This window comes from Harpia harpyja, chromosome 19 (genome assembly GCF_026419915.1).
Source record: "Harpia harpyja isolate bHarHar1 chromosome 19, bHarHar1 primary haplotype, whole genome shotgun sequence".
In the NCBI taxonomy this organism is placed as follows: domain Eukaryota; kingdom Metazoa; phylum Chordata; class Aves; order Accipitriformes; family Accipitridae; genus Harpia; species Harpia harpyja.
In genome coordinates this window covers 4,371,226-4,383,395 of record NC_068958.1, presented here as the reverse complement: position 1 = coordinate 4,383,395, position 12,170 = coordinate 4,371,226, and the positions used below count along the sequence as shown (strand labels likewise).

General features: G+C 58.1%; 1 protein-coding gene across 4 annotated transcripts in view; it reads left to right on the top strand.

Moving 5' to 3' along the window:
* RXRA (retinoid X receptor alpha) overlaps positions 1 to 12,170 on the top strand; it is a 117,558-nt gene that overhangs the window by 67,328 nt on the left and 38,060 nt on the right. For all 4 annotated transcript variants that reach the window (XM_052814698.1, XM_052814697.1, XM_052814700.1 and 1 more), the window contains exon 2: positions 10,516 to 10,781. In XM_052814698.1, coding sequence (XP_052670658.1) covers positions 10,516 to 10,781 — 266 coding nt within the window. The remainder of the gene's footprint in view (positions 1 to 10,515; positions 10,782 to 12,170) is intronic.

The window sequence follows — 12,170 nt, the reverse complement described above, 5'->3', positions numbered from 1 at the left end:
GCAGAAGAGCAACTGGGAAGAGCGGAGGTGGCGTCGCTCCTGCCAGCGCCTCCGGTCAATCCCTGTAATTAGCAAAACCAGGGTGGATGGGGCACTTCTGCCGGCATCCCTGGGCTCTGCGCCTCTAGGACCCACCGGCGAGGCGGGCGACACATGTTTTAGCCCACAGATCTCAAAGCCACTGGCAGGGTCTGGTGCTCCTGGTCTTTAGGATTTGGCTCATCCCAGATCTCCTGGAGGGGGAATACGGAGAGCTGCTGGGTCCCCTCCCCAGCTGCGGGCAGGGCAGCTGCACGCCTGAAGGGTTAAAACTGCGAGAAGCAGCGGGGACATTTATTACTGAATCCCCTGGGCTGCGAGCCCCACGTTGGGCTGTAACCCATGCACGGGCACGTCTTGCGAGGAGCAGAGCTGTCGTCCCGACCCACTGGGAGACAGCGTGGGTCAGCAGCCCTGTTTCAGAGCCGGACCCGGGAGCTCTCATCAACCAGAGCTCTCAGCCCTGCTTCGTTGCACTCTTTTGTCTGCTTCTGTCCCTGCCTGCTTTGGAGAGGAGTATTTTCGGGCTCAAGGTAGCACCTTTGCCCGGAGAGGAGCCTGCTTAGCTCCAGGTCTGAGACCCATCACCTCTCCACGTCCATCCTCCCACCCGGAGCCCAGCGTGGGGACAGGACCCGGGTGCTGGGAGGCAGCGGGTGGGACGAGCTGGGACAGCGTGTGATCCAGGTTTGCCGGCGGGCCGGCACGTGCCACGTGTGCGGCTCATTACGGCGAGGTCCTGGGGGAGCTTCGACGTGAGACAAAACTTCTCCTCTTTCTGCCAGAGCGAACCTAATGCTTTTGAGCTCCCCTTGTGTCTCACTGGATCCTGCTTGGTTTTTCATAGCTCAGAGCGTAGCACCCCCTCAAGGGCAATTAGATCACTTCCAATTCGCCTGTAAGCCCATAAAACTGCAATTGAATGTAATTAAAAGGCCATAATGAGCTTCAGCAACCTGCGGGACCACTGCGCTTTTGCTCTCACCGTGCTCCTTTTGGAGAACGGGATGGAGTCAGGGAGGCTGCGAAGGTCAGCGTTCGCAGGGAGGATGAGGAGCTCCGAGCAGAGCTCCCCAGTTCCCAGGACGGGACGGGCAGATGTGGGGAAGCGCCCGGGTGCCACCACCGGCATGTGCCCACGCTGGTGATGCCCATCGGAGGAGGCTGAAGGGACCCCCGGGTGCGGCCCTCCGTCTTTGCGGAACAGAGGGAGCATCTTCCCCTCTGTTGGCATCTTTTGCTGGTGTTTTGGCTTCACCGATGTTCTTTGGAGGTTTGGAAGGATGCCAGCGGGTACGAGTCCCCTCTTGGCGTGGCCTGGCTTGCTCCTGGCTGTGTTCGGGGAAGGTTAGTGGCAGGGGACAATTGCAGTGATGGGGGCTCAGACCTTCTGCTTTGGCAGTGAGGTCTGGGGCTCCCAAACCTCCCTTTTGGGGGGTGCCTGAGGGTGGAGAGATGCAAACCCAAGCAGGGCTTGCCCGGGTCCTCCTAACGCTGCCGAGTTTGGGGCAGAGAGCTGGGCTGGGGGCGGGCAGCGCCTGCACCCCGAAAGCGCGGGGCTTGGCGGGGACGCGGACCCCCCGCTTCGGGCTGCTGCTGACTGCAGTGGCACGAGCTCAAAAGAGCTGCCGCGTTGAGTCCTTCAGCAGACGTCTCCCCGGCCCCGCTGCCAGCCCAGGAGCCCTGGCAGCGACACTACACTGCACCTATTATTGCCTGTCCCTGCAGCGGGTTCCCAGCCAGTAAATTAGGGGCACTCGCTGAGCCGCTGACAGCAGAACAGAGCGCATTGTAAGAGCAAGGACAGCGCTGGCCCTTGAGGGATGAAATAGGAGCCTGTAATTTCTCAGGACTGTTGTGACATCTTTGCACAAGCGTGTGATTGAGTCACATTTGCTTTATCAGCAGAATCCTTGTTTGTCTGGGTGCACCCTCCCCCTCCACCCACTGCTGCCAGGCTGGGGGAGAGCCGAGCTGCGCTGCCCGCTCCCCTCCCCCTGGGTTCGCCTATACATTTGCCTTTCCCTTCTCTCCGAGGGGCTCCTCACACTTTCCATATGTCACGCTCTCCCGCTTGCTCACGCTTCCCACTTTTGCCTTTTCCCACCCGCCTCCCCGGCTCCCGCCCGGGGGGGCTCGGAGGCTGCCCCGCGTCCTTGGGAGGTGCAAACTGAAAAAAAAAACAACAAAAAACAAAAAAACCCCATGGGTGGGGGGGGATCCTCTGTGGGTGGGGGAGATGGTTGGCGGTGGGCGTCCGCGCGGGGCAGGGAGGCGGGCGCGCTGGCGTGCCACCGGCACGGCGGCCGGAGGAAGAGGCGTTCGCAAGCGTTTCCTCCGGTGACACAGCGGCTCGCGGGGAGAGCGGCTTCTGGAAAATTCCTCTTTGAGTCCTTCCCCCTCAGAGACGGGAATAGCCCCTGCAGGCTTCCGCCTCTGCCAGTGGCTCCGAGAGCGGGCTGTGCTTTTACAGGGTTCCTGAGAGGGTGGGATGGGGTTTTTAAGGTTAAAAAAAAAAGACAAAATGAGCCCCCGTGCCAGAGCTGAGCGTGCTGGGTCAGCCCGGGTGCGGGGTCTGTGCCTCTCCTGCACACACGCGTCTGCAGGAGGACTGCTCCCCCCTCTTCATGCCAGCTCTCAAGCATCAGGCAGAAGCATTCTGGTTTTTGGTGTGGGTCCTGTGGTGGGGGGTCACCAGACCTCTGGGCAGCCAGGCTGTAGCCGGTGATGGGGTGGGTTAGAGGTGAGTGTCTCCCAAAGGCGACCCCGCGGTGCTTTAAGCTGGGTTGCCAAAGAATGGGAACACTGGTGAGACCAGCGTCACCCATGCAGGTTGCCTGGGGAGAGACTCCCAAATGCCACCCGGCACTTGCCAGCCCGAGCCCAAGGCTGCGACCACATGGTCGTCCTTCCCCTTGGCGCTGGGGAGGTCTAATGTTATCTGCAAAGTTGCGTCTGGAGGACAGAGGAGAAAATAAAATCGGATAGAGAGGGAGAACGGGTGTTGGAGCTGCAGGGACGGAGGTGTCCCAGCTCTGCCCCCCGGGGTAGGGATGCTGCCCGCTCTGCGGAGCGTTGCCACGAGGTTTGAGGTGGGTACCACTTTGGAGAGCCCGCATCTGCCCTGTCCCATGGCTCGGCGGTGGGATGCTTTTGCACTGCTTCTTCCCCTTCATCTTCTGGGAGGAGAGCAGAGGTTTCCCTGAGCTGCCGTGGTGGGGACTCGGGCTGGGGGAAGGAGAGGCTGGCCTGCAGAGTGCAGTGCAAAAGCTGCTCATGGGCACTGTAATCTCATGCCACAGCCCATCAACCCCATAAGGTGAGATGTTGGCAGGAGGCAGCAGCGAATGCCTGTCGATCGCCTGCAAGGGGCCGGGCTGGCAGCACGCAGAGGGGTGCTGCCAAATTTCCTCCGGCCAAGGAAACCCCCTGGAAGGGGACCCCGACGACGGGCTCGAAGCCCCAAAACGCGCCTCTGCTCCTCGCCGGGTTTGGCGGCGGCCGTGTCGAGCGGTCTCGCCGTCAGGTTTTGGCTGGCTCGAGCGGGAGGGGGGAGCTGGGGGTGAGAAGCTGTGTGGCTTTGAGGTTTTAGTTTGGTCAAAGTGAAACCCGGTGGGAGGAGGAACCCACCCGGAGCAGATAGTAGCAGAAACTGAGTTTCTCACCGTCCGTGAGCGGCTCGAACTGCCGCGGCGTCGCCCGGCACTTCCTGGGGGAAAGTGCCGAGCGTGGCCGAAGGAACTTTCGCAAACCTCGGAGCAGGTTCCCAAAGAGAAACTGCACGTGGTGATTTTTAAGTGCCGGCAAAAAGACACATTTCTGTGCTGTCCCCTGTGCAGACTTCGGGGGCGGGTCTGAGAGGGATGTTCTCGGGTTTGGTTTTGCACTCAAGTCCAGAAATGTAAAAAGAAAAAGCAATTCAAGTTACTTTTTGGTGAAATCACAGCTACTCAGGACCAACGCGCTTGATTGCAGTGCGGTCCAGTGCTCCTACACCCTTTTGCCTATAGCTGTGGCAGCAGTCCTCAGAAGGGATGTATGGATAACATACAGCTGCATCTTCTGACGTCTTGGGTTGTCCATTCCCAGGGATGCCTCTGCCATGCGCCTGGCGCCTGGGTGGTTTAAGGGGGTCGGTTGCCTCTCCTCGCTGGGCAAAGTGCTATAAATGCACTTTAATGTGCTTGGGCCACAAGATGATGCTTGTTTCTTGGACCCATGGGTGATTTTCTGGGATAACAGCCACGCTGTGCTGTGGAGGTCGTCTCCCTGGGTTTGCCCAAGTCTGGCACTGTCAGGTCCATGGCAGCAGCCAGCATTGGAAGGGGAGGAGGCAGTTCTTGCTCCATCCTTGCTTCAGTTCTCAGCTGTGCTGGTGTAAATTGAGAGCAAACTTACTCAAGATTGTAGGCCAGGGGCTATTTAAATTCATCCGCTGTAAACATACTCTCTGTTCATTCGAGTTTTTGATCAGGGACAAAAGTGAGGACCTGACCTCTTGTGGTCACTATATTCCCATGGCAATTTTCACATGAAAGCTACGGTCAAACCCTCGTGTTCTGCCCAGATTTGCTGCCTGCCCGTTGCTCTCAGCATCCCTCTTCGTAGGTGGGTGCAGGCTGTTTGCCACCGGTGCCTTGGTTTGCTGTGCTGGCTGCACTGGGGAAGGCAAAAGGAGGGGAGGTGGAAACCTCCATCATTTGAGGTTCCTTGGATGGAAAGCGCACGAGGAGATTTCTGTACTACTTTTGAGGAATGAGAACAAATGAACAGCGATTCTCGCTACCACGTTTATTTAGGGAAACTCACCGACCACAGAGGCACCAAAAGAAGGAACAGTGCTCTCAGCGCTTGGTGCGCTGCATTTATGTGCAGATTCACGTGCATTTGGGTGTCAGAGCTTTTAACCTGGTCAACACCAAAGTGACACTCGAGAACAGAGGAGGATATTTCCAAAAGCCTGATCTCAGCTGCTGGTCCCGATCCCTCCAAACGTGGCCCCACAGAGCTGCAAAGCCCTAATGCAGAGGGCTGATTTAAGGAAGGGAGTGGCAACCCAAATTTAGAATTTCCTGCTGTTTAATACCCAGAATTGATCTGCTTACTGATTAAGGAGGAAGAGGTGCTGAGAAAAAAAAAAAAAGCAGAAAAAAAAGCGGAAGCGGGGGTGTGCGGGTGGCTTTCCAAATCTCGGCTGGCGTCAGGGCCGGGTGCGTGGGGTGGTTGGACCGTGACGGCTCCCCGGAGCCCTAGGGTGCCTGCAGACCCCTCCGATCCCACTCGGACAGGCTGTGGGATTGTGTCCTGGGTCTGCAACCCTCCTCGGCTGCAGAAAAGCACAGCTCTGGGAGTCTGTTTGTGCCTTGATATATGGGTTTTTTTAACTTCCCCTCTCTCAGAAACAGACTGCCGAGCCACCGAGCTGCTGAGTAAACTCCCTGGATATGCGAGAAAAGGTTTTCCAGCAGAGCTAGGTCACTGTAGTTTTACTGGCAAAGCCTCTTAAGCATAAATGAAGATTATACTGGTGAAAGCTTATGCTGGTACAGTTTATTCTGGTACAAATGAGCTATCCTGGGAAAAAAGCACCTCTGTGCTGTTGTAATTGTTTCTGCTCTGGGACATTTTGTGGTCTAGAAATGTTAAAATCACAGATATTGCCATACCAGCAAAAGCTGGTACTAGCTGTCGGGCTACTGCAGACGTACCCCGGCCAAGCAGCAACACTTGAAGAGTCCCATGCACTGGATGATAAAATGCAACAGGAAAGTATCGCAAGGGCTGGTGGCATGGTCAGATGCTTTTCAGCAGCTGCTGTTCCCAGGAGGTCTAACCTGCCCGTCTGGGCCGCATCCAGACATGGATGTTTGCTGGTCCTAACTGGAGGTTTCTGCTGTTGGCCCCAAGAATGCCAAGGGGATGGAAAATAGCAGTGAAGCTGCCCAGGGACATTTGGTATTTGTCTGCACTGCTCTGAGTGTCTAATGCAGCTGGATGAGAATGGGGACAAGTGTTTTATAAAGATGTTTTCTTCCTTTATTGGAAATTAATAATAGTAAAAAAGTGCTGTCTGTCATGGAGCCAGGAGCGAGGGGGAAAAAAAATCCAGAGAAGGTTGATACAGCAGTTGAGATGCTAGCCTGGGTCTTGCAATAGCCAGGATCTATTCCCAGCTTTGGCTCCAATTTCCCGCGTGACCTTGCTGAAGGTCACGTAAGCCCGTGCCCTGCTTGTGCTGTCTGTGTCTGCTAGCGGGGCTGCTGCCTCGTCGGGGACATTGCTGTCCCCGTACCTCAGTTTCCCCACCTACAAAGCAGGGATGATGGCATCCAAAAGCCATCTTGCAAAGACAGGTATCTGCTAAGGGCAAGGGCAGCGATGAGCACCGTGCCAGAAAAACAAGACCCAGGCTCCTTATCTCGAGGCCAGATCAAAACCCGCTGGCTCTAGTCTCCGTGCGATGGTTTCAGCTGAGGCGTGTTCCTCTGCCGCGGAGGAGAGCTGAAAGCACGCACATGGCTCCATACAGCCACATAACTCAATCGCTTGAGATGGATCATGTGGCCCTGGCCCTAAATGTCTTATTCTTTGGGAAAAATTCCCATCCAAATTTTGTAGCTCGCGGGTTCGTAGTTTAGAGAAAGAAAAAGAGCTTCATTGCAAATTCTTTAGCTGCTGAAGAGCTCTCGTTTCCGATCTCCCAACTGCCATGGGGCATCTTATAAGATATATAGAGGTCGTTGTGTTTAAACAAAGGACACACAGAGAAAATAGCTGCAATTTATGGGTGCGGCAAGAGGGGAAATGCTTTGAGAACTTTTTTTTTTTTTTTTTTTAATTTAGAAACAGGCACAGAGTTTATTTTGGTCAAGAGATAGTCACACACAACAGCTTTAAATGGCAAAACTGCGCAAGAAAAATGAATAGTCTCACACTGCTTCAACTGAAAATGTGTTTGGGAAAATACCTCCCCAGTTTGCTGCGGTCCAAGCAGTATCCATCAGTTTGGGTGGTTTAGTTGTTTCTGTTAAGGATATTGCCTCAATCTAGGCTTTTTTCCTTTTTATATTTATTTTTTTCTAGTGCTCCTTGAGCATTCAAGGTCCAATAGCGTGCTTGTGATGAGCGAGGAGGGCAGACTTCTCATGTCCCGCTCCGGATCCCCATCTCTCCACCTTGAGTCATTATTTTCCCCAAATGCATCTTCCCGCTGGAAGCATTCCCCCTCGAGCCGGGGGCTGGCAGCATCTGCTCTAAGTTGCCTCAGGTGGATTTTGCTAAGGAAGAAAAAAAACAAACCCTTTTCCATATTTGCCGGTTGGTTGGAGGTAAACGTTTCCCATTGCTGCTGCCCTTACAGCGGGGTTTGGGGCTGCGAAGGAGGAAGCGTTTGGATGAGGAGTGGGAACATCCCAGTGTCCAAGGGGTTGCTTTGAACTGGACTTCGAGTCACGATGCTCTGAAGGAGTTCAGGTCTGGTTCAGATTTCAGAGCGTTTGGCCAAGGGTTTTGGGTGAAAACACACCCAAATGTGTCCACGCCTGCGCACACTTCTCCCCGACGGGCCTGTTCAATGCGCGGTTAGTCCTCCTCTCGCCTCCTTTCCTTTTTGTTGTTGCTGCCAGAATTATTTTCTCCAGACCAGCCCCACCACACACGCCCAGTTCCTCGCTGGGTGCCGGGGATCGCGTCTGCTGGGAACGCAAAGTGTGTAAACAGGATGGGTGAGGGGAGCCGGCTCGGAGGCGCGGGGTGCCCGGGGATGGGGAGCTCCCGTGGTACCCAGGGAATGGGTATTTTAGGAGAGGTGCCGGCCCCGCACGTGCTTTGCTTTCTGATGTGCTTGAGTAGGCACGGGCCGGTCGCCAGTAACCTGCCTGTGACCTCTCCTGCCTTAAATATTCAGGATCTTTTAAAAGGAAGGACTGTGCTTTGCTGCCTTCCCTTTGCCGGCAGGTCAAGTGCCTGTTTCCCCTGGCCGGAGGATCCGGCGCATCCTTGGAAGGTCTCCGTTCATCACCTTGGCTAACGGGTGTTTCTGGGGGTCCTTCAGAGAAGGGCTGGCTGGGAGCCCGTACCCAGACACACGGCTGCTGCAGAATGAGCTCCTGCCTTTCCCCCCCGGACCCGGGATGATGGTGGGGGGCACAGCCCACATCGTGGCTCGCCAGAGCACATCGCAGCAGCCCCGCTCCTCCTCCCGGCTGTTTAAAGACACCAAAAAGCGGAGAGCTGGGAAGCACCGTCCTGCTGGGCTAGACCCCGAAGCCTCGAGGAATTTCCCGGGGTTCCTGTTGTGCCGCCCGCACGTCACTCAGCCACGGGTGACGCGGTGGCCGGCGGTTGTTTTATATCAACATCCTGCGAGAGCCGATGCGAGGCCAGCCCCCCCCAGGGACAGGGATGCTCGCCTTCGCCACGGCCACAGAGACGCCTGCCGGGACCGGCGGTGCCGGCGTGCAGGCTCGTTTCGGCGTGGACGGTGGCACCCGGCTGGAGCACAGGGTCTGGGCACGTGTCCCCTCTGCCTGTCCTAGATGGGACAGGACACCCGTGCAGAGGGAGCTGGCAACATCCCAGCCCTGGAGCCTAATCCCCATTTTTGCAGCCAAGCCCCCTCCCCTCCTCTGTCCCCTGCCCCGGGGATCCCGCTTCTGGCTCTTGTGTGGGACTTTAGGAATTATCCATGCACGGAGCGAGCCTCTCCCGTGGCGTGTGTAATCCTGTTATGCCTACATCGGGGACGTGCTGGGGACGGCTGGGCTGCGTGGAGGGGATGATCTGTGGGGGGCTCTGGGTGCCAGGACGGCACGGCTGCCCATGGCAATGGCTCTGCGGGGGGGAAACCCTTTGGGGGTCTTTGTACCCCAGCGGCACCCTTGTGAGGCAAGGATGGGGCTGAATGCATCAAGGCTGGAAGGAAGGTGCCAGGGCAGGAGGTGTGACCACGTGGGGTGCAGCGGTGGGATGCTGGGTGCAGTGATGGGACTCTGGATGCAATGACGGGACTTTGGGTGCAGCGATGGGACTCTGGATGCAGTGATGGGACTCTGGGTGCAGCGATGGGATGCTGGGTGCAGCGATGGGATGCTGGGTGCAGCGATGGGACTCTGGATGCAGTGACGGGACTTTGGGTGCAGCGATGGGATGCTGGGGGCGGCGATGGGACTCTGGGGGCAGCGATGGGATGCTGGGGGCAGCAGCGGGATGCTGGGTGCGGCAGTGGGATGCTGGCTGCACAGCTTTGTGAGAGGAGCATCGCTGCCTTGCTGGGCCTTCGCTTCCTCGTGCTGGGGTTTTCCCACCGGGATCGGTGATCTCCAGGGAAGATTGACGGGGCTGGGCTTGCTATGGGTTCAGCAGGCATGTTTCCCACTGTGTAACGTTTGTGTGCTACTTGCTCCAAACTCCTGGCGAGACAACTGACCCGTGCAGGTGACTGAAGACAATATTTCCCAGAATTTAGTTAACTTTGGGGTCTGTAGCCAAAAGCAGTGGCTCCCAGAACCCACCACGAACAGCCCCTGGCTGAGCGGCCGTGCTGGTGCCTCTCCCTCTCTGGGCCCGTGTTTGCTGGTGTGAACTGGGGGGGGTCCCAGCGGGTGTCAGGGCGAGCGGTGGCAATGCCGTGGGGCCCCTGCCCGTCTGCCCCCGCCGCCTTCCAGCAGCTCCTCCTCGCAGCCCGCCCGGGGGCCACGAGCCAGCCCCTTCCTCACTCAGGATTGTTTTGCAAGCAGCGTGACAGGATGAAGAGGAAATGTGCCAGGAATGGCTCCATGTCTCCTCTCGGGAGAACTGGAGTCTATTTTTAACATCCCCCCCCCTTCCCGCTCCCCCTCCTCCTGCTCCCCCGGGACGACGGAGCTGCTGGGGCGCAGGCAGACACAGCCCGTCGGCTGCTGCCCGCGCAGCAGGCAGGCATCTTCCTCCTTGCTGACACACGCAGGCTTCCCCACCGCACGCTCGCGCCCTGGATGGACGCACAAATCACGCGTGCGATGCACAAAAACGCTCCTGCCGCCAAAACACCCTCCCCGCCGTCACAGCGTGTGGGTGCTGCTGGGCACGCAGCCCCCCCCGTGCTCCCCATGCCTGGCTTGGCCCTCTGATGCTGTGATAAATCTGAATTATCCTGTAGCATGGAGGGCATCCGTCCGCTCCCGCGGTGGGGTTGCTACCCGTGCATCAGCGATGCTGCCTCCGTGGTAGAGTTTAGAGCCGGGATACGGTGGGTGAGCGAGACGTAGTAGCCAGTGACGACTGGCTCTCGAGGTGGAAATGCTCTCTGTCTTAACGCCTGTGTAGGTGCTCCAGCAGAAGGTGGTTTTGAAAGGCGGAGGGTGCATTGGGAATTTCGGGGGCAGGTTGAAAAGCAGCCCCTCTGCAGGGCGAGGAGCGGGGGGCTGCTGCGGCGATGTGTCAGAGCCTGTCCTAGACCGGCGACTCAGCCCCGTTTCTCTCTTTCCTCTCTTACAGATTTCTCCAACCAAGTCAATTCCACGTCCCTGAACTCTCCCACGAGCCGGGGGCCCATGGCCACCCCATCCCTCCACCCGTCCATCGGGCCGGGCATCGGCTCCTCGCTGGGCTCCCCGGGCCAGCTCCACTCGCCCATCAGCACCCTGAGCTCACCCATCAATGGCATGGGACCTCCGTTCTCCGTCATCAGCTCGCCCATGGGCCCGCACTCAATGTCCGTCCCCTCCACCCCCAGCCTGGGATTCGGCACCAGCAGCCCACAGGTAAGGGGAAGGTGGTGGGGACATCGCTGCTGCCCCTTTAGCTGCGGAGAAGCCACCTCCGTGGGTTTCCTGATCCAGAACCGGCTGTGGTCTCCCCGCTGCGCTGGCCAGGCGAGCACAGGGAGATAAACGCCATCGCAGGCAGGCACCGAAGGGAGGCAAAAAGCAGAAGCCCAAGGGGGAAACTTAAGCCAGAGGCATCCTGCTCCTCTGGCCAGAGCTGGGCGGCTGCAGCCGCCTTTGGGGCTGCCCTGGGTGGGCTACGAGGGACCGGCACAGCTGGAGTGCGGCCGTCCATCACCTCCCATCACTTGTCCCCTCCAGTCCTGCCCTGTTTGTCCCCAGGCTGGGGGTGAAAGGGGAGCAGTGACCACCCCTGGGTCACCTGGGGGCTGGTGTAGCTCTGGCAGGGGCCGGAGCCACCCTGGGATTGTCTGCATCCCACGCTTCTCGCCCGTGCTGTCCCGGTCCCTTCCCTGCGAAGCGGCACGTCCCCTCCGGGACCAACTTGTGGTCCCCACGGCACGCACCGAGGGGTCCCCTGCCTGCTGCCCCTTTCTCCTCGCAGGGGAAGGACTGGCGTTCGCTGGCTGAAGATTATGTAAAAAACCTCCAACTACAGAGAGATAAGCTCTTCTTAAAAATAGCAAGATCGGGGCGCGCTGACCAGCCCCTGCCACCTGTTGCTGGCTGCTCGCATGGTATATGTTTAGTAAAAGGGCAGATTAAGGAATTGGCCACCACCTGCCACTTGCTGCGGGTTTATTTATTCCAGGCCCTCTCTGGGAGTCAAGCACCTGCCAGCACCTTTATTTTTAAATATTGGCCTCATTTATTTCCAGAGATAACAGGTCTTTCTGCCCAGGGCTGGGGAGGGCTGTGCTGTGCTGAGTCCCATCCCTCGGGACCCCCAGGCAGCTTCCCCAGGACCCCAGCATCCCTGTGCCGGCCGGAGAGGCGGCAGCTTTATTTGCCTTTTGATGGGCTTCTCCCATGCAGGATCCGGCCCGTGGCCCCCGTAGATGTGCGGGGACCCGCACCCCGCAGCCCAGTGCGGCTGGGTCCGGCTAACTGGTGCGGGAGATAAGTGGGGAGGACACGCTGCCTGCCGTCCCGTGGGCGAGGGAAGGGGAACTGAAATGGCGCCTGGGAACGGGCTGCCGGAGCAAAATTAGCAGCGAGAGCGCCAAAATGGTGGGGAAGGAGTGGGAAGGGGGGGATGTGAAGCAACACAGGGGTGAGCCGCAAGCTGGGGAGGAAACGGGGCAGGGGCGATGCACCCCCAGCGTCAATTATAAGGCACGCTTTGCTTTAGGGACCGGCGAGCCAGGGGAACTGAAATAAAACGCAGCCACAGGGCAGAAAGGGGAATTGAGAGCGTGGTGAGAT